Raw genomic sequence first — 22839 nt, 5'->3', positions numbered from 1 at the left:
AGGGAGTGCTGGATTTATTTTATTTTATTTCATTTATGTTTTGGTCTCTTCTTCAGCGATTAACCTCTTTGTGGAAGGATTTGCGTGGTGGAGTTGGCTCAGCCTCCCCTCCCTCCTCACTTCGTTCCAGGAAGGACTGAGTTTTAGGAGGAGGAGGGAAAATGTCCATCTTTTGTCTCCCCCTTTGACGGTTTAGCTTCTCTTTTCCTCCTCCATTGTAAACTTAGAGCTATTGGTTTGTTGTTGGCTTCCTTGGGCAGGACCTCCAGAACAGGGAAGGGGGAAAAAATGCAAACCATGGGAATGTTTCTTTATTTGGAACCAAGAATGTTTAGCTGAGGCAGGAGTCTTCAAACTTGGCAACTTTGACTGGTGGACTTCAACTCTTGTTACCACTCTGAGTCCTTGTTGGAGTGGGTGGCATTTAAATACAATGAATGAATGAATCCACAGTAAAAAGGGAAGTGAGTCTTTGATCATGTTGTTGTACAGCAATTATAATAATTTATAACTATAAAAAGTAATATGATTAAGAAATAGAATAGGTCAGTAATACTAGAAGTATAAGTATATACTAGAAGTATAAGTATGTGTACTTGAAGTACAGTATGTGTTTGTATGTGTTTGTAGAACTACTTCTAGTATACTTATACTTCTACTATACAAGAAGCATAAGTACAATACTAGAAGTATAAGTATGTGTTTGTGTGTGTATATACACACATATATGTGTGTGTAACATATATATATTTCTTCAATATATAATTTGACACAAAAAAACATGTAACCTTTCCCTGGTACAGAGCTGAAGGGATTGGATACTGTAGCCTAGAGGTTAGTTCTTTGCCTTACAAGGCAAAGGTTGTAAGTTCAAGTCTCAGGGGTATGGCTAGCTGATGAGGCCAAAATAAGGTTGAAATAGATCTATCCTAGTCTCCCTTAAGTTTGAAATTCAGCAAAAACATGTAGGCTGTATGTTTTGTATATTGTGTCCTTTTTTTGTATTGTTCTTTTTTATATAAATGCTCAATAAAGACCATTTTTTTAAAAAAAGATCATGTGGTCATCGCAAACATCTTGACTTTTACACCCCCCACCCCCCAAGGGATATACAATCACAACACTCAGTGGCATGTAACACAGAAATGTTGCATTGAATTTCTGCAAAGCAAGTCTAACTCTGTAATTCCAGACTTGGGTAAGGATTTTTCTGCTCATTCTCCAATGCCTGAATTTTTTTTCCAGGTCTTACTATCTTGATAAGATTCCAGATATGAAGCCAAATAGCTTAGAAAACGGCTTTCTCCCAACAAAGTGATAGGGACTAAAAAATGTTGCCTCTTCATTTATATTACTCTATGCTTTGAAAATGTTGATAATAATCAATTCTGTCTGAGCTGATATCACAATCTGTGCCTTGAGACAGTAAAATGATATCAGTTTTACTGATTAACAGCTAAATCTTTTGATATTTGGCCACCTTCTCTTGCGTAAAAGGCTGTAATTTGATTTATATTATTCTGGACTTTGAAAAGACTGGTGTTAGGGAAAAAAATCTGTTCTGCCTGATTTTATTGCATTCTGGGATTTGAAAGACTAAAATGATACTGCTTCTACTGATTAACAGCTAAACCCTTTGATTCTTGGCACCTTCTCTGATTAAAAGGCTATAAAATGGATTTTTCTCTACTACCCCAGTAATACTTTTTCCTGCAGTCAGGTTGTAATTCTCTCTGCCTATTTGTTACCCCTGTGGTGGGTCCCTGCTTTGTTCTCAGTCTTCTCAGTTCCTCTCCACGTCTTATCATAAGGTGGGGTAAGAAGAAGATGAAAAGAGTTCACTTCAGTACATTTAAAGACAATTGAAATTAGTGTATTTTTTAAAAAAAAATCTTGGTGACTTTAAGATCAGTGGACTACAATTCCCAGAACTCCCCAGTCAGATGGCTAGGGAATTCTGGAAGTTGAAGTCCACCCATCTTAAAACTGCCAAGTTTTTTTTTTAAAAAAAAAACACCAATGAACTCACTTTATTTATTTGGAAAAATTATATTTTATTGTATATTAAAATTTATATTTACATTCTATATTTACCTGCTTCTAGAAGAAAGATACCTGATTGAAATCTAGGTAATTATTGCTTCCAATGTTGCCCAGTTGCACTGACCTTGATAGTTTCCCAATATTTCAGGGGTTGCCCCAAAGAAGAGGAAGTCAAGCTATTCTCCAGAGCACCTGAGGGTAGAACAAGAAGCAATGAGTGGGAACTAATCAAGGAAAGAAGCAACTTAGAACTAAGGAGAAATTTCCTGATGGTCAGAATGGTTGATCAGTGGAACAACGTGCCTCAAGAAGTTGTAAATGGTTTAACACTGGATGTTTTTGAGAAATTGGATAACCATTTGATTATTCTCACTGTCAGAAAATTCCTTTTTTTTTAAAGATTTTTTTTAAATTGAAAAAAATTATTTACAAATATAATACAAGGTACAGTACATAGAATACATAAAACATTACATCCAATAAGAAAAAGAAAAGAAAAAAGAAACCTATATGTTAAAATAACAGCGTGTACAGGATCAGTATCTATATTCTTCCGAAACTATGTACATTTTCTTTAGATTCAGTAACAGTTTTTATCGAAAAAGAAAAAAAAAACAGTTTGGGTTTTTTTAGACATTCAACTCATTTAGTAAATCATAACATTATCTTACTTGCTCTTTTTGTTTTCATCAGGGATATACATATATATACTGTATGTATGTACATAAAAAAAAAACCTATAGCCCCTCCCTGGAACAGAGCTGGAGGGATCAGGTCTGGTGGCTCAACTGCTAATTCTCTGCCTTACAAGGCAGAGGCTGCCAGATCGAATCCCAGTAAGGAAGGGTGTGGCTAGCTGATGAGGCCAGAACAAGGCCGAAATGGGACCATCCTAGTCTCCCTTAATTTTAAAAATTCCAGCTAAAAACATTTGATACATATACATATACATACATATATTACATGTTCATGACCCTAAAAATTAAAGGTAAAGAAGACTCACAATTTTATGATTGTTGGAATTTACTCTACCATTAGTTAGAAAAAAGAAAAAAATCCTTGCTAATTACAATATGAACATGTAAAATATTTATATATATAGAAAATTCCTCCTTATTTCTAGGTTGAATCTCTCCTTGACCAGTTTCCATCCATTAATCCTTGTCTGGCCTTCAGGTGCCTTGGAAAATAGCTTGACCCCCTTCCTCCTCTCTGTGGCAGCCCCTCAAATACTGGGACACAGCTATCCTGCAACCCTTCTTCATATGTTTTAGCCTCCAGTCCCCTAATCATCTTTGTTGCTCTTCTCTGCACTCTTTCTGGAGTCTCAAGTCTTTTTATAGTGTGCTCAATGCAGTGTTCTAGATGTAGTCTTACTAAGGCTTTACTGAATGGTAGTAGTACTGTACCTCTCTTTATCTTGTTCAGGCAAGTTAGGATTGCATTGGCTTTTTTGGCTACTGCTGAATTTCTAGCTGATATTTAGCTGGTTGTTCACTAAGATTCCAAGATCCCTCTCATCTTCACTGCTATTAAGCCTGGTTTCACCCAGTCTATACGTGGACTTTTAGTTTTTCTTCCCTAAGTGTAAAATTGTAAGGCTTTACTTTTCTGTACATTGAATTTCATTTTGTTAGATAGGATCCAGTGTTTAGGTAGGATCCATCTGGGTATTGAGCAAATCTGCAAGTCACACTGATTTTAAAGACTCTGAAACTGGGATTGTGTAGGTGACACCCCCCTAGGCATGTGTGTACAAAAGACCGAAAAGGGAAAGGGAGTGATTCATTCCTGGAGACTCACAAAACGCTGGAGTTTTTCCAGTTTGTCCTGAAGTAGAGAGTATCTTTCATCTGAAGATTGCCAAAACCTGCTAAAATTGCCTGCACAGGAATGAAAACATGACATCTGGCTGATGGGTGTCACCTCGGGCAGCCCCAGGCATGTGCCTTTCAATAATGCTGTTTATTATAGCTCGGCAGGTGAGAGCCACGAAGTAGCTGGTATGAACAGCTCCAGAAGTCTCTGCCCTAATTGTGTGGATGTCTTAAGACAAACAGACTCTTGCTTCATCGGTCACACATCTGCTCCTCCAAGACACATCAGCCTTTCACAAAGGCGCTCCAAGTGTGAAAATAAAGGCAGGATTGTGCAATTCCAGCCTAGAAATAAATAAATAAATATCCTGGCATCCAGAGCCCAATGGAGTGATAGATTTTGGCTCCGGGTAGGAAACCCTCTCAGGGCTGTTTGTCTGGAGGGGCATTTATCAGCGTGTGGGGCTATTTGCACCCAAAGACAGTTTGAAAGGGGAAAAAAAATCAAGAATCTATCCGCAGGATCAATCCCAGGGGTCCTTCTGGTTTTAGATGGAGAAAAATGCAACTGGCAATTTGCATCTGGCATTTTGTAGCTAAGCCAATATCTTTCTCCTGAACTGAACTGAAATTCCTTACTTTAGACTGTCCATGATTTATTCCTCTGGTGAACAAGGCAAGGCCTTTTTTTAAAGAGGCAGCATCTCCATTCTCTTGAGGAAGACAATGTGTGTGTGAGAGAGGAAGGGAGATAAAGAGAGAGAGAGTGTGTGTGAGAGAGACACACAGAGAGATGAAGAGAGAGACAGAGAAATAGAAAGTGAAAGAGGGGGGAAGAAAAGAGAAAGAGGGTGAGAGAAAGAGAGAGAGAGAGTTCTTTCAGGCCCATTCTGTTTTTGGGAATCATTTATATTGCACCATCTGATTTTTACCAGAGAAATTGATCTACTCAGATTCCTAATTCCTTGGAGCCATTTCTAGATCCCTAAACCAACGTCCCATTGCTCATATTCCCCTGTTTATGTAAGTAGCATCCAGAGAGGGAGGTGCAGTAAATAAGTTACAAAGGTGGCTGCAGTGATGTGCTCCAAGTCCCCTCCTCAGCTGTTTCTGGTTGCATAGTCTCTCCCTTGACAGGATCCCATAAAAGCGCCAGATAGTTTCGGATTCTGAAAGACACCATGTATCGATATTTCTGCATCTTGGCAATATGAAAACGTGTGAATTTCAACTCCCAGAATTCCCCAACTGGCAAAGTTTCACAGATGTAGATGTAGACCTTAGACCAGGGAGGGCCTTTTTTGGTTCGCTTGCCAAAAGAGTGTTTCCATGTGCTAGCATGCATACATGTGCCTGCACCAATTCTCTCCCCACACGCATGTGCACCACCCCTGCTGCCCCTGCACATGCGCACAATCCCCATCCCCACACATGTGAATGCGCACAGGCCTCACTGAAGCCTGGGATGGTGAAAAAATGGCCAAATGGGCAAAACATAAGTTCAGAAAAATGGACTTTTGGTTTGCCTGTTGTGCTGTTTTTTGCACTCTGCAGCCGTTAGGCAAGCTTCCTGAAGCCCTGGAGTGTGAAAAACAGTACAATGGGCAAACTGGAAGTCCATTTTTCCAAAACTCTGGTTTGCCCGTTGGGCATTTTTTTGTACTCCACAACTTTAGGAAGCTTCCCTGAAACCTCCAGAGGGTGAAACGGCCTTTCCCTAGGCCGAAAATTAGTTGGCATGCACACTGGAGCCGACATAGGGCAACACCTCCTGTGCCCTCTGATATGGCTCTGTGTGCCACCTGTGGCATATGTGCCATAGATTTGCCATCATGGCCTTAGACTGTCTACAGTTGACTTCTCCCCATTTCTGAGAGGCCTGTAAGGGGCATGCATAAGCACACCACTGTGCCCACCATCCCTGTCCTGCTGTTTATTGACCTCTTTTATTGTTACTTTTTATTTCTGTTTATACAAACTCATATCCTATACATGTTTGACAAATAAATAAATAAATAAATAAATAAATAAATAAATAAATAAATAAATAAATGGGTGAGATCATCTGAGGGCATGGGGTGAGTTGCTATCACTATGCTGATAATACTCAGCTATACATCTCCACTCAGTGAAGCAGTGGAAGTGATGTGGCTGTGAGGGTCTGGATGGGTGCTAACAGGCTCAAACTCAACCCTGACAAGATGGCGTGGCTGTGGGTTCTGCCTCCCAAGGACACCTCCATCTGTCCATCCATCACTCTGGGAGGGGAGCTCTTGACCACCTCAGAGAGAGTCCGCAACTTGGGCATCCTCCTCGATCCACAGCTGACTTGGAGCATCATTTTTTGGCTGTGGCAAGGGGAGGCATTTGCCCAGGTTCGCCTGGTGCACCAGTTGCGGCCCTATTTGGACAGAGAGTCTCTGCTCACAGTCACTCATTCCCTTATCACCTTGAGATTTGACTCCTGCAATGCTCTCTACATGGGGCTACCTTTGAAGAGTGTTTGGAAACTGCGAGGAGCAAGGAGAGAAACTGTGCAAGCGGTCCTGCCTAGGCATGCCCATGTCTCTCCAACACTCCGCGGTCTGCATTGGCTGCCAATTGGTTTCCAGACACAATTCAAAGTGTTGGTTACAAAGCCCTACATGGCATCAGACCAGAATACCTACGGGACGGCCTTCTGCCGCATGAGTCCCAGCAACCGATCAGGTCCCACAGAGTCAGCTTTCTCCAGGTCCCGTCAACTAGACAATGTCACTTGGCGGGGCCTAAGGAGAAGAGCCTTCTCTGTGGGGGCCCCAACCCTCTGGAATCAGCTCTCCCCCCAAGATTCATATGTCCCCACCCTCCTCTTCTGTCGCCAGGCTTGGGGCCACTAGACCTTAGCCCCCTGGCCAACGAATGTATTGCAATCCAGTTGACTGAATGGGAATGAGAGTTTTAATTGGTTTTAGATTTTTTAGATTATTAATTTAAATTAATTGGATTTAGGATGCTATATTATTTCTTTATACGTCTTAAGCTACCCCGAGTCCTCAGAGAGGAGCGGCATATAAATCCAATAAAATAGGTAAATAAATAAATGTTTAGATCACACTTTTAGATCTACAGATCACACACCTATAAATGTCTGGAAAACATTAGACATGTGGAAAAAAATGAATTTGATTCTCAATTGGTGATTTTCAACCTCAGCAACGTAAAGACATGAGAACTTAATTCACAGAATCCCCCAGCTGGCAAAGCTCCAGGATTTCAACTTCCAGAATCCCCAGCTGGCAAAGCTCCACTGATCTTTGGATCAAACTTTAGATCCAGAAACGACACATCTGAAGATGTCTTTGAAACATTAGAGACGTGGGGAGGGGGGGAGAAATTCTGGGAAATGAATTTAATCCTCAATTAGTCACACGAGGACATTCTGCTGGCTAGGGAATTCTGGGAGTTGAAATCCACAGACCTTCAAGTAGCCAAGGTTGAGAAGGATGGGTAGGGCTTAATGGGTAGAACGTTGCAAGGTTTCTGGAAAAAAACCTGACTCTTAACTATCCTCTGCTGTCAGAATGAAGCAGGTCTCACAGCGATGCAAAATAACAACCCGATAGAAGTGAATGTTGGGATTTCTTTCTCCCTTTGGTTCTCTGCATGGTGACTGTGGACTTCGCCTGTCTGTTTGGAATGCTGAAGCTGCAGAGTTATAAGAAACCTCAAATATTACAAAACGGAGATAAGCTCCTGGTGAGTGACTACCGTAGGGAGGAAACCAGATGCGGATGAGATAAGTGCATTCTTGGAAAGTTTACAATTTAGAGATTTGGGGAAGGCCTCCTGTGGCAAGGGAAATCCTCTCCTTGCTCCTCGGCTGATCAGATCCAGATGTCAGGGATTGACTGCTGTCCAGAATGAAACATACGCAGATACTGTAGTCCTTGACATACTACAATTGGTTTAGTGACCATTCACAACCACAACAGCACGGAAAAAAGTGACGTGGGGCCATTCTTCACACATGCAACATCCCCGCTGCCCTGTGATCAAAATTCAGACTCTCACCAACCGGTTTCATATTTAGGACGGTTGCATTGTGTGGGGGGAGGGTCGTGTGATGAACTTTCTGCAACCTTCCGACAAACAAAGTGATTGGGGAAAGCAGATTTGCTTAACAACCGGGTTAGTTAACAATGGCAATGATTCACTTAACTGCCGTAGCAGGCAAAATCGTAAAATGGGGCAAAAAAGCTCACATAAAAATGCTATAAATTTTGGTCATAAGTCGAGGTCTATCTGTACGTCATTGTTGGTTGCGAGGTCTTTTAAAAGGGATTTGTGGAAGAATTTGGGGTGGTGCTTCCCCATCTTTACTGTTTCTGAATCTTGTCTCCACTTCCGCATTTACAATGAGATCAGGAACCAACTTTTTATAGTAAGCAAATGCAAGAGTTCTGGAAATATTGACCTGTCTTCTTAAGGACGTGTGTCCAGCTATCAGAACTGCTATGTTTACTCTGTTGTCATTTAAACGTAGGAAGAAAAATGAAAGTTTATTTATTTATTTATTTTATTCGAGTTATAGGCTGCCCTCGCAGACTAAGGGGGCTCACAATGGTAAAAACAGTAAATAATAATACAGATTAAAAGATTAAAAATATATAAAACTCACTGTTAAAACAATCAATCATACCTCTTTCATTCAAGTGGTCAGAGCAAAGCTTATGGTCCCCAGACCTGCCAGCATAGATGTGTTTTTAAAGCCTTTCGAAAGGTAAGGAGAGTGTAGGCGGTGTGAATCTCCAGGGGGAGTTGGTTCCAGAGGGTCGGGGCCACAACCAGTCGACATTGTTTGGCCGATGGGGCCTGGAGGAAACCGACTCAGTACGACCTAACCGGTCGCTGGGATATGTGAGGCAGAGTTCTTAGTTGCAAACTTTGACTTCACCTTGCTGTAACCATTTTTCTTCTAATGCCCTACTCTTTTTATGACTTTCTTTTAGAGCCTTACTAGTTTATGATTATTATGACCTGTGGTTAGACCAATAAACACAACTCGGTCACCATGAAGTCTTCTCTGAGCTGCAGGGCACATCAGGGATTAAGGGGGTGAGGAGTGTCCCTAAAGGGTTGAATTGCAACCAGCTGCTGAGAACAATGTAAATCAGGAGTCCCCAAATTTTGCGACTCTGGGAGGGGAGGAGAGACAAAATGGTACTTTGCAAGTAACTTGCATGGACTGATTCCAAATGGGTCTCAGTCCAGTTCCAGACTGCCCTGCAGCCAAGGAGTTGGGGACCCCTGATGTAAATGAAGAAGCCCTGGCCCAACCACTGACTGGGATACATCTGTTGTGGCAGAGGTGGGTTCTGGCTTACCTCTCTGTTGGTTTGCTCCTTAATGCGATGCGTGGGTGTGCGTACATATGCAGAAGCAAAAAACAAGATGGCAGCACCATAAGTGCCACAGAGAGAGCTTGTTCAGGGATGGGGTGGGGGGTGACAGGCCTGGGTCACTGCCAGTTCCAGCGACTCAGGCTGCCAAGTTACTACCGGTTCCATAGAACCGGTCCGAATTAGGAGGAACTCACCTCTTTGTTGTGGGTGTCAATTCTGAAGCTGGTCTGACTGAGACCATCTTGGAGGCCTCAGTGTTGCCACAATGGTACCGAGGGATAGGCAGGGGAGAATAGAGATAGCCGGGGTTTTGTAGCCAAAACAAAACAATTTCCCCTGAGAACCAAGGTCATTCCCACAGATGGCTGAAGAGAGGAGGAGTGAAGTTTCCAACTGGGCAGTACCTTGATTGGACCATCCAGGTTACTGATTTTTGGGAAAGAAGGGAAAACCTTTCCTTTTAATTAGGTGTAAACCACAGGAACCATTAGAGCTGGTTTTATCTGTGCCAATAGGATAGAGCCAATTAAACTATTCTTTTGAGGAACCTGCTTGCATCGGAGTTCTGTTTGCTATGGGTATATTCAGTAGTGGGCTGTAAAACTCTTTGCTACCAGTTGATGTGCATGATGCTTTTGTGCATGCTCAGAAGCATCCCAGGCAGATGGGTGGAACATCCTGGGCTGTTGGGCAGAACCAAGGGGGGAGTTTCTACAGTCACCACCATCTTGTTTTGACTTCTGTGCATGTGCAGAAGCTGAGTTTTGGGCACTGTGCATGCATGCGCCCGCACCAGCATAGTGCAGCCATGTGGCATGCAATGCACGCACAGCCACACAGTGCGATGGGAAGTGAACCGGGAGAGAGATAAGTTAGAACCTACCCCTGGTGGAGCCTCCCACCACCAGCGCTACCCATTCACAGAATCAGGTCAAACTGGGAGCAACTCACCACTGGATGTATTATTCGGAACCTGACAGTGGGTTCACACCTCTGTGCTGGTCCTGGAGCAAGCATCTTCCTGTGTAAAAGACACCTGGCTTGGCCTGAAGACTACAGATAGATTTCCTGAGGGGGGGGGAGAGGGAAAGGGAAAATGATCTTTGGAATTTGAGGATGAGATCTGATTTGACTAGAGAAATATTGTGTAGTATTAAATATAAGGTTTGATATTCAAATTTAATTTTAATTTTCAAATTCAGCAAAAAAAATGTGACTATATATGTGTGTGTGTGTGTGTGTGTGTGTGTGTGTATCTATCTATCTATCTATCTATCTATCTATCTATCTATATATATATATATATATATATATATATATTTGTTTTCGTAAATTTTCACGGGTATATATATGTAGATTGTTCTGAGTTCGGGTTTTGCCCTGTGTAATATTTTGCATGTCTATGCGACGTTTCGGTGAAATCACATTCACCATCATCAGGCTGAAGTTTCAAGCTTCGTGCTGTTGTAAAATGGAATGTTTGCAACTGTCATTTCTTCCTAGTATATAGTGTGGGGGTGGAAAAATTCTGCACAAACATAACATCAAAACTTCATTTTGCACTAACCAAAAAATATCTAATATCCTAAGGAGCCCAAAAGATAAAATCCAATTGGAATACCAAGGAATCTATGAAATTCCTTGCAGAACATGTGCAGCCACATACATTGGACAAACCAATCGAAGAGTAAGTGCACGCATTGCAGAACATAAAAATGCAATTAAAAAAGAAGAAAAGACTTCCTCCCTTGTCCAGCACATTAAAAAAACAGGGCACGAAATTGATTTTGAAAAAACTAAATTACTTCACAAAACAGAGAATTTATATAGAAGAATTGCCTTGGAAGCCATAGAGATTGAGAGGAGCCCCCTTTGCATAAATAAAAGAGATGACACGTCCCGCCTACCAGAGATTTGGAAACCAGCCTTAAACAAAAAAACACTTCATAAAAATCACCATGTCAATCCTTCTAATAATTATGATTCCACCAACCAATCAGATCACTAAAACATAATCACCCAATCTATTTGCTACATTCAAACCAAATCTCCACCCCCACACTATATACTAGGAAGAAATGACAGTTGCAAACATTCCATTTTACAACAGCACGAAGCTTGAAACTTCAGCCTGATGATGGTGAATGTGATTTCACCGAAACGTCGCATAGACATGCAAAATATTACACAGGGCAAAACCCGAACTCAGAACAATCTACATACATATACCCGTGAAAATTTACGAAAACAAATATATATATATATATATATATATATATATATATATATATATATATATGATAAATGTTTTTAGCTGGAATTTTAAAATTAAGGGAGACTAGTATAGATCCATTTCGGATCACCCATACCAGGGTGATCCGACATAAGAAAAAAAAATATATATATATATACACACACATACATATACATATACATATACATATACATATACATATACATATACATATACATATACATATACATATACATATATATATATATATATATATATATATATATATATATATATATATATAATATGACAGTCTTGGCATATTCAGGTTTCTTCCCGTGTAGGATTTGGAAATTTCTGGCGACGTTTTGACAAGGTCCCACTCGTCATCTTCAGGCTGGTGCTTCTGTCCTTGTTCTAGGGCGAACACAGCGAGACCTGAGCTGCCTTCCTTCTATAAATACTGGTGGCTGGCTGTGGTTTGATGGCTCAGCAATTGCCTGCTGTGTAGAAACTTCCTGGTGAGTCAGTGGGGTAACACCTGGGGTTGTTGATGTAACTGAGGTATGCTGATTAGTTAATGATTGTGGATTAGGTCTGATATCCTGAGTAGTTGGGGCTTGCAGGCTACTTGGTTGTTTTGCAATGTGTGTTCTGAGTCTGGTTTCAGTTTCTATGGCTGGGATACGTTTAATGTCGCCAGAAATTTCCAAATCCTACATGGGACGAAACCTGAATATGCCAAGACTGTCATATCTGTACCTGTGAAAATCTACGAAAGGTTTTTAAGTACTGGTTCATTTAGAAAAAAAAATGCATTTTATTATCATCTCTGATCTGGAAAAAGTCACAGGTCACTTTTTAATATATTTGCTTTTTTGGTTTTCTGGGGTCATTTTTAAAGTTGTATTTATTGGTTTATTTGAAATTGAATAAAGATATTGTATGTCTGGCAGGCTCAGACAATCAGCGCTGATGAAAGGTCTATCAGAGAGATAAAGGAGATTTCATTGGCCCAAGAGGTCATCCAATTGTCTTTGATCAAAGAATGAAGGGCTGGCAGACTACAGAGTTTTATGAGTTCTTGTGACAGATTAGAAAAGGGAGATAGCAACATCAGAGGCTTCTATATGCAACAAAATAAGTTTTGTTTTTAAAGATCCATATATCAAAAACAACAAACACGGCATAAATACATTAAGAAGACTCTGGAAGTGTTAATTTTTTTTAAAAAAATGGTGTAGCAATACATTAAAAATAAATGATATATGAAGATAATTGCTAAAAATATTAAAGATAATAAGATGTTATATCAATACATAGAAAACATCAAATGGCCATTAGGCAGTTTACAAAGACATTTTTAAAATAATAAAAATGTTATCTATAAAGATATTAAAATAATAATAGAACATAAATTAATGTATTTTTAAACTGTCTTTTAATTGTTGGGGTTTTTTTTGTAAACTGCCCAGAGTCCACGTAGAATTGGACAGCATATAAATTTTACAAATAAATAAATAAATATGTATACAGTACTATATAGAATGCAACTTCAAAAGGTATGAATGTCAACTCCCAGAATGCCCTAACTTCTTAAATTTACCATGGTTAAGCAAGGCTGGGTTAGTTCATATTATGAAACCAGTGGGTGGGCTGCTGGGGGTTTGCAGGGGTCCAGGAGAACCTCTAGCTAGATTCTGTGCAGCTCACAGAACCCCGCACCCCACTCCTGTCTGGCCCCACCCTCCCTGCCCCTCCCAGGAGTAGCCCTGCGGCCAGTTTTAAGTGCAGAATGCATGCGTAGGTTCAGGGAGGGCAAAAACCATGTCTACTACAAGTTCAGGAAGGCCAGAAACGGGCCCATTTCTGGCCTTCCTGAACGTCTGGTGGGCCTGTTTTTCTAGTAGCCTCCCTGAATGTCCAGGCCCATTTCCAGCTTTCCTGAGGGCCTGGGGAGGCCATTTTTTGCCCTCTCGGAGTCTCGACAAAAGCCTCCGCAGCCCAGGAAGGGTAAAAATGCCTCCCCCCCCCTGTTTTGCAGGAGGCCGACTAGGCTATGCCCACCTTGCAACCAGGCAGAGAACTCCTTGCTAAAAAAATTTAAGCCCCTCCCCTCAGTGTGAATCCAGATTTCAGGTTTGTGGTGTTATATGAACTTAACCAATTGCGAGCTTTTATTCTTGCAAAAAATAGAATTGGTGTTGGTGACTTTTAATTCCTTGTTGGATTGTTTCCTTGCTCCAGGAGAACCTGATACAACAAAAACTTGTGAAAGGGAATGCCCTGGGTTTTTAAAGAATGCCATTCCGTTGAACCTACTAAAGAGCTACACAGTTAGCACCTGCAAAGCCAAGAAGTCGATCATGTAAGTGCCTTTGTGTCACAATATTTATCTCTCTTTCCAATTCAAAGTCTCGGACATGAAGTCTCGGACAATGTGGCAGTAAAAATTTTGGTAGCCCTTCACTGCTTACAACCATTTGAAGTTATGACAGGGTTGAAAAAGTAACTTGTGTCTGATCCCCAAAATTATAAGGAGTAATTAATAGCAGAAACTGTGAGAGGGATCTTGGATTCTTAGTGGACAACTAATTGAATATGACTCAACAGTGTCCAGCGGCCGCCAAAAAAGCCAATGCTGCATTGACAGAGGCAGTGAAGGGCTACCAAAATCTTTACTACCATCCTGTGGGTGTGGCTTGTGCAGGACACTCTGCATTTTCTTTCAACATCTTTCAGGGCAAATTGGGTGCTTTGAGGTGGATTCCATTTCTGCTACCCCACTGCTTACCCCACCCATCTGGGCAGCAGCCCACCCCTGGACAGAGGGATTCAATCAAGATCAAGGGAGGTACTAATACCACGCTATAAAGCCTTAGTTAGACCACACCTAGAGTCCTGCATCCAGTTTTGGTCCCCACACTATTAAAAAGATGTTGAGACTCTGGAAAAAGTGCAGAGAAGAGCAACCAAGATGATTAGGGGACTGGAGGCTAAAACATACAATGAACGGTTGCAGGAACTGGGCCTGGCTAGTCTAGTGAAGAGAAGGACCAGGGGAGACAGGATAGCAGTCTTTCAATATTTGAGGGGCTGCCCCAGAGAGGAAGAAGGGGGTCAGGCTGTTTTCCAAACATCCTGAAGACCAGACAAGGAATAATGGATGGAAACTAAACAAGGAGAGATTCAACCTAGAAATAAGGAGGAACCTTCTGACAGTGAGAACAATCAACCAATGGAACAGAAACTGCCTTTGGAAGTTGTGGGAGCTTCATCCCTGGAGGATTTCAAGAAAAGACTGGACAACAGTCAGTCAGAAATTGTGTAGGAGGGTCTTCTGCTTGGACTGTTGGACTAGACCTACAAGATCCCTCCCAACTCTGTTAATCTGTTAAAATCTGTTTACAATTATCATAGCATCCTCCTAGTCACAGAATTACAATTTGTGGGCTTGGCAACTGGCATCTATTTATAATACTTGCAGCGTCTTGGGGTGGAGGAAGTCAGATTCATTTAATCACCATGGGAAGAAAAGTTGTAAAATGAGGTGTGACTCAACTAATGACCACACTATTTACAGTAGCAATAGCAGTTTGCATTCCAGTGTGGTGATCGTACATTGAGGGCTGCCTGTAAAATTTATTTATTTATTTATTTATTTTGACTTCTATGCTGGCCAATCCCGAAGGACTCAGGGCGGCTAAAAATGTTTAGCCTGTTCTTATTTTAGTATTTCATTTGAGTTTAGATGAAATTGACCTATTTGTTATTTATGACTTCCAGGAGATTGTTTTTGCTTTCCAACCTTTTGAGGTTTTTTAGTCTAGAACTGAGCAGAGCAAGACAAAAAAAATGTTAAATTAAATGACAGTAAAACCGAAATCATCCAACACAGTGAACATGTAATTCAGGATTGGAACCTGTTGTCTGTGCTATTCAGATGAGCTATATTATTTTGTGAATTTATGTGATACACTAGACTCCGTTAAATTGGGATTGTGCCCATCAAACCCAACCGTTCTTTTCATTGGTTGTATGAATGTGGTTTATCTGTTTATTTGAGCATTTTAGTGCCTTTGGAATCCAGAAATTATATTTTATGATTCTTGAGTCAGGCAATGAGATAGGAATATCTTTCCCTAAATACTTCAAAATTAAAGGCATTCTGCTGAAACTCAGTGGGCTTTTAAAATGCTAAAATGTCCTGGAATGACTAAAATAATGTTTCTGTCTATTCTTACTTGGATTTTTTTTCTTAACCTTCTTTTTTTCTAGACTGGCAACAAAGAAAAACAGAATTTATTGTGCCGACCCATCCCATGACTGGGTAAAGAAAGCTATGCAGGCCATAGATTCAAGGACTAGATATGGCACCACCACAAAAAACCTCCCTGTGGCTAACAGACATTCAGGAGAAGCTAAGTTGGAGGTTGAGGGCCCTGCTCAGCCCATGAAAAAAGTTAGCATAACCTCCCACAAGACAGCAACACTCCCTCTAAGACCCACAGCAGATCCCCAGCCTTTTGCGGAAAGAGGGTTGTCTGGTGTGAAGGCCACCACATCTTCTGCACCATTGACTCCTCAACCAGAAACCGTTGCTGATAAATCTACTCTTTGGCCTGACTTGGTTCCAAATCTCGAGATAGAGTCAGAAATCTTTGAGGAGCACAAAAAACTGGGGGAGCATGTTATGCCAACAAAGAAAGGCCTGGGGGATTTCTCTAGAACAACCCAACAAATGGTGTCACCTCTTGTGCCTCTTCCAGGAACTGACAAAATGAGCACCAAAAGTCCTGCGTTTGTTTCAGAAACTCTTGCAAATCCTTCAATCCATCCTTCCACGAACAATTCCATTAGCAAGCTTCTCCTGGAATTTGTTACAATACCCACCAAACTTTCCAACTCTTCTGATCAACACAATTGGTTTTTAAGCAGCTCCAGTGCAGACCATAAACCACAGTCAGTTGAGAATTCCACCACTCAAGTTCCTACCAACTGTTCAAGCAGACACTCCAGCTCCAACAGAACCAGCCTCAATTCTGTCCCATTCGGAGGTGTGATTGATGAAGAACTTAAAGGAGACACCACGGAAACACCTTCATCTACTGGAACTGGTAGAACTTTCTCCAAACCTGAAGACACTCTTCAGATTCGAGGTTATCACCAAGAAACTTTTATTGAGAGTAGTTCAATATCCACCTCGAACACCATGCCAGAAACTCCAGGTTGCAATCCCCATTCCCAATCCATGGTACAAAATTACATTATCCCTGTGCTTTCTATTGGGGGTATTCTCTGTGTCCTCTTTGCAGTTGGTGGCTTAGTCTACGCTAAAAGTAACATATGTACCAAACGGTCCCCCAAGAGGCAGGTTCAAGGCCTGATGTACTACCCATGTGATTCCCAAGCAGAGTCAATTCCCATGGAAATGGCTTGACCTGTCCATCTTTTTTGATTGGCAAAAATCCATCTTATTTTACAAGAGGGGTGGACTTGGTTAGTAACACAACTGATGTGGTGGCCTGTCTGTCTTTCTTCTCTGACAAAGTCAAGAAGGTTTGCAACTGTTGGTCAGAGGAGCCAACCCCTTTTTGGTCTTACGAGATGTTGTAGCCCATTGGGCTATGGACCGAGGACAGAATCTTCAATGTGGGAGGCAGGCCTCCCTACCAAAGCAAGGACTGGAAGACAAGAGAACTATTCCTTCCTAGGCGGAATATGCCCAGGTGCCAATAGGTTGTCGGTACGGTTTGATTTTAATTGATGCTTGAGATGAGCAGGGTTGGCTCGGAACATGTACCTGCTTGAGGTGAAAGAGGTTCCCACCACCCTACTTGTTCTGACCTAGGCTTCACAAAAGCACCCAGCAGATGCCTTATCCTGACAAAACCCCTTTTTATTAAGCTACTGTGAGTTGCTCTCATTCACATCCTGCAAACGGTCTTTCAAAGGTGAACTTACAACCACTGCAGAGGTGGGTTAGGATAGCAACAGCACTTAGACTTACTGTATATACTGCTTCCCAGTGCTTTCCAGCCCTCTCTAAGAGGTTTACAGAGTCAGCCTCTTGCCCCCAACAATCTGGGCCTTCGTTTTACCCACCTCAGAAGGCTGAGTCAACCTGGAGCCTGGTGAGATTTGAATGACAGCCAGCACTCAGCAGAAGCAACTTGCAGTACTGCACTTTAACCACTGCACCACCAACGCTCAAACCGGTAACAACCCGCTGGTGATGTCACAATGACAGTTCTGTTGCTGCTGGTCTGTGGACGCCGTCATCTTAAAAAAAATTTTGGGGGGGGGGAAATGGGAAAACATCCCCCCCCCCTTCTGTGCATGCACAGAAGCCAAGTTTCCAGCAGTGTGCATGCGTTGCCATCTTGCTTTTGGCTTTTTTTTTTAATGGATTTTTTGGCACTGTGCATGCAGTGAAGGGAGGAAGTGAACTTGTAGCGAGGTAAGTTAGAACCTGAGACCTTCTCAGGCTTGGGGAGCCGCCAGGCCGATATCTTCCAAGCACAGTGCTGTGCAAGGAAAGACTCAGCAAGGAGTCTCTGAGAGTCACGCACAGATCTTCACACTACTGAAATGAACTAATTGTGTCCTACAAACTCCCCTCCCCTTTAGCTCCTCTTTCATTCCCTGTGGGAGGGGCCATTCATTGTCCCACTGGGACTTTGCTCCTGAGTCGGCCCTTGTTCCTTAACGGTTTCCTTCTCCTGGCAGCTCTGCACATGCACCCACCGGCAACAGGCTCCAGTTGCTTTTCAGCCCCACTTATCTCCAAATCTGAAGGTAGCTGATAACTGTCGGACGGCCATGGCCCCATCTCTGCCTCTGACACACAGCATTTATCAAAGCCTTCACCAGACTCCAGGACTAGCCCAGGTTCCTGCCCAATCTCCTCAGTGTCCGAGTCTGCCAACCACTCTGCAGGTGAGCCACAACACGACTCTACGCTTCTAGGTTGACCTTGGAGGTTGACTCAGCAGGTGGTTGAATTTTCTTCCATTGCTGGTGATAAAAGAGCACAAATCCAGGGGTTGGGCCCTGCAGCATTCCCAAAATCACATCTGTCTTTCTTAATCCTCTTGGTAGGTGCTGTTGAATCTTTGGTCGGTCTTTGGTTGTCCAACAAGAGTCTTTCGGATCATGAAAATCATCAGTTGATAGCAGATGCTGTAGGTGCTCGGGGGAAAGGCGCCCCTGACCTCTCCTGCTTAGAAATAGTCGTGTCGGGGCTGGGAAGTGAAAGTTATTGCATCAAAATTGCCATTAGGGGACGAGTGGAAAGAACAACAACAGAAAAAGCTATTTCACTTTTCTCAAAATGTACTTTGGTATTTTAAACCCTGCAGGTTTTGGGAAATCTGCTTTAAATGAGATCTGTTTTATATTACCTTTTAAAACTAATAAAATGAATAAAAGCACAATAAAGTAAATCAGGGCTGTTTTGCATTCTCTTCCAAACTAATCAAATAAATCAGAACTGTTTTCATATGAGCTTTAAAACTAATAAAAGAGACAATCAGACTCAACGCAAGCGGTGTGTCGTCTTTCATCGGTGTAAGTTAGAAATGACAGAAGAGATTTCGCGAATCAAAAAATGAGAGGACCAAATGTTTGTAAGGCCAAAAACCAGGTGTAAGCCACTTTTTTCTACACCATCATTTCAACATTAGGCAAATGGTCTTCAGTCAAGGACTACTATAAGTACTATAAGTAAGTCAATAGTCCCTGACTTAGAACATTTCATTTAATTACCATTCAAAGTTTCCATGGTGCTGGGGAAAAAAAGTGATGACTGTTTTTCATGCTTACAACTGTTGCTGCATCCTGAGGGTCACATGATTGAATATTCAGATTCTTGGCAACTGACTTGTACTCTGGACAGTTGCAGTGTCCCGGGTGACCTTCTGACAGGCAAAACCAATGCGGAATCCAGATTCACTTCAATCCAGATTCACTTAAAGCCGTGTGGCCGTGTGGCAGTGATTCACTTCAGAATTGTGGCAGGAAAGGTTGTAAAATGGGACAAAACTCACTTAACAGCCTGCCTCTCCTATCGACTGAGAATTTAGGGTTCAGTTGTGTTCCTAAGTCCACAATACAGTCCAGATCTACATGGGATTGGTTTCCTAAATCCAGTCAACCCGGACAGGTAGCTATTACATATGAAAACCTCAGTTTCAGCTTTGCCTTATGGCAGTGGTTCTCACCTAAGATCCTGGGGGGGGGGGGGGGGGGGGGAGAGACAAATTTTCCCTGGTGTTAGGAACTAAAGCTTCTATTCTGGCGCCTTGGAACATACAGTATTTTTACAATCCGACCAATCAGGTATTTACAGTGGGGGTATCCTTCTGACCTTCCTGCCAATCAGCTTAAAGCTCTGCTTGGAGAATTGGCACTAGGTTTATGGTTGGGGGTCACCACAACATGAGGAACTGTATTAAGGGGTTGTGGCATTAGAAAAGTTGAGAACCACTGCTTATGGTAAACCACTTGGCTTTTAGGAAAATAATTCCTTTTTCTACCAATGAAGTTGGGAGGAGGTTTTTTCCCTAGAAGACCAAGCCGGGATAGACCCAACATTAAGCTGGAAATGATGTTTTCCTATTTAAAAGCATCCTGGATAACTTTCCCCTGCCTCCTCCCTCTCCTGGCTATCTTCTCCCATCCAGTCCAATTAATTCGTTACCGGACTCCACAGTGTCATCCCCAAACCCCCAACACTTTACCCTTAGATTATCTATGGTTGACCTATCCAGATTCCTAAGAGGTCAGTAAGGGGCGAGTACAAGTGCACTAGAGTGCCTTCCGTCCCCTGTCCTATTGCTCTCCTATATCTCCTATACCTTTCTTCTATTCCTATATCTCTTCTTCTATTCTTTCATTGATATGTTCTATTACTATATCTTCTTTTCTATTATTTCTTAGATATATTTTATTATGAGTATCTCCTCTATAACCTTCATCATGTATTTTACTATGTGTATATAGATATATATACCCACTAAAACCCTCATAGTGTATTGGACTAAATAAACAAATAAATGAATTAATTAATGAATTAATTAATTAATGAATTAATAAATGAATTAATAAAATAATAAAATAATAAATAAAATAATAAAATAAAATAAAATAAAATATAATTTAAAATACATTGTTTTGGTAACTGTCCCTGTCTTGGCCTTGAAGCAGCCAATGGCCCTGAGGACAACACTACCAGTAGCTTTGATTTTCCCTTCCCAGCCCCTCCCCTTCCCCCTCACCCCCCCCTCTTGTCTATGGCAGACGGGCATTGAGTGAGGCTTGGCTGATGCGGCAGAATGACAGTTCCTGACAAACATCTTGCTCCGTGGCTTCGGTGAATTTCTAGGTATAATTCAAGGTACTGCTCATCAGCCATATATAATATATATGGATATAATATATATAATTTATGGCTATAAAAAGAAATCAGGTACAAATTAAAACAATAACCCCAGTTAAAACCCACAACTCAGCAATCCAATCAAAACATACACATCATGAATTGTACATTTTTCATGCCCCCGCCCCCCAGGCCTGCCAGCAAAGCCAGGTCTTCATGGCCATTTGGAAGGCCAGCAGGGTGAAAGCAGTATGGATATCATGGGGGAGTTGGTTCCACAGAGCCGGAGCGGCCACAGAGAAGGCCCTCCCTGTGTGCTCTTAGAGGTCTCTGGGAGGTATGTGGCAGGTGAAAGTCCCATCATTAGTCTGGCCCTGAGCCATGTAGGGCTTTATCGATAATAATCAACACCTTGAATTGTGACGGGAGACCAATCGGTAGCCAGTACAGCTCGCAGAGCATATATGGGTGTTGCAGAAGGATACCATGGTCAATGGCATCGAAGGCCGCTGAGAGGTCAAGAAGCACTAGGATAGAGGAATGACCCCTATCCAGGGCCTGCCAGAGATCATCCATCAGCAAGACCAAACTGGTTTCTATGCTGTGACTGGTCCTGAAACCAGACTGAAAAGGGTTAAGATAATCAGCTTCACCCAAGGACTGCCGGAGTTGGAGTGCAACCACTTTCTGTACAAACTTACCCAAGAAGGGTAGGTTGGAGACTGGTCTCAAGTTTTTCAACTCAGCTGGATGCAGGGACGGTTTCTTGAGGAGGGGTCATACAATCACTTCTTTTAGCAATTAAGGAAAGGACCCCTTGCTCAAGGAAGTGTTAATCAATGCCTGGATCCAATTGTGTGTCACTTCTCTGCTTGATGAAACCAGCCAAGAGGGACACAGATCCAATAAACAAGTGGAGGAACTCACAGCTCTCATGGCCTTGTCGACTTCATCAGGTGTCACCAAGTCAAATTCATCCCATAAAACAGGACTAAGTCCTGTCCCTGTCATCTCATTCTGAATTGCCCAATTGGAGTCCAGGTCATTCTGAATCTGAGCGACTTTATCTGCAAGAAACTGAACAAACTCCTCAGCTCTACCCTCTAAGAAGGGGCTCCACCATCTCTTCCTTGTTCAGAAGGGAATGCTTAAACAGATATAAGATAAGGTAAAGTAAAGTAAGATCAATGAGATGACATATGAAATGGGTGGGGAGGGGGGGAGAGGAGAGGGAATAAAATAGGGAAGAGAAGAGAGAGAGAGAGAAGAGAAGAGAAGAGAAAAGAAGAGAAGAGAAGGAGAGGAATAGGGAAGAGTTGAGAAGAGAGAATAGGGAAGAGAGGAGGAGAAGGAGAAGAGGGAATTAAACAAAAGAGAGGTGAGGAGGGAGAATAGGGAAGAGAAAAGAGGAGAAAGAAGAGAAGGAGAGGAGAGGTCATAACCTTCATTGTCATTTTAATGTGAACACTGATCCACATTAAAATAAAATTCTGTTGCCTGCTCTAAAAAGAAAGTATATATATCTACCCATACTCATACATAACACACCATATACATACATAAATATATACCTATCCACTTACATACGTACATACATAACATCTACATCTACATCTGCATCTGCATCTGGATCTGCATCCATCCATCCATCCATCCATCCATCCATCCATCCATCCATCCATCCATCCATCCATCCAATCATCCATCTATCTATCTATCTATCTATCTATCTATCTATCTATCTATCTATCTATCTATCTATCTATCTATCCATCCCTCTCTCTATATATATATATCTGTCTGTCTGTCTGTCTATCTATCATCTATCTAGACATCTACATATATACTGCTCAAAAAAATAAAGGGGAGCACTCAAATAACACACACTATATCTGAATGAATGAAATATTCCCCTTGAATACTTTGTTCTGTACAATGTTGAATGTGCACAACTGCAGGTGAAATTGATGGCCAATCAGTGTT

General features: G+C 41.8%; 1 protein-coding gene across 2 annotated transcripts in view; it reads left to right on the top strand.

Moving 5' to 3' along the window:
• Nucleotides 1–19023, top strand: part of LOC139172048 (fractalkine-like) — a 31802-nt gene extending 12779 nt beyond the window's left edge. The window contains exons 2-4 of one of the 2 annotated variants that reach the window (XR_011559830.1): nt 13725–13845; nt 15756–18416; nt 18579–19023. Coding sequence is in view for 1 of the 2 variants with exons in the window: in XM_070760711.1 (XP_070616812.1) it covers nt 13725–13845; nt 15756–16917 (1283 nt within the window). In the remaining variant the exon portion in view is untranslated. Of the gene's footprint in view, nt 1–13724; nt 13846–15755 lie in introns of both variants that reach the window. The other variant, XM_070760711.1, reaches the window with a different exon arrangement.
• The last annotated feature ends 3816 nt before the right edge of the window (nt 19024–22839 follow it).

The sequence above is a fragment of the Erythrolamprus reginae genome, chromosome 9 (assembly GCF_031021105.1).
Source record: "Erythrolamprus reginae isolate rEryReg1 chromosome 9, rEryReg1.hap1, whole genome shotgun sequence".
Taxonomy (NCBI): Eukaryota; Metazoa; Chordata; class Lepidosauria; order Squamata; family Dipsadidae; genus Erythrolamprus; species Erythrolamprus reginae.
Note: the sequence above shows the minus strand (reverse complement) of the source record. Positions and strands in the feature narration are given on the sequence as shown.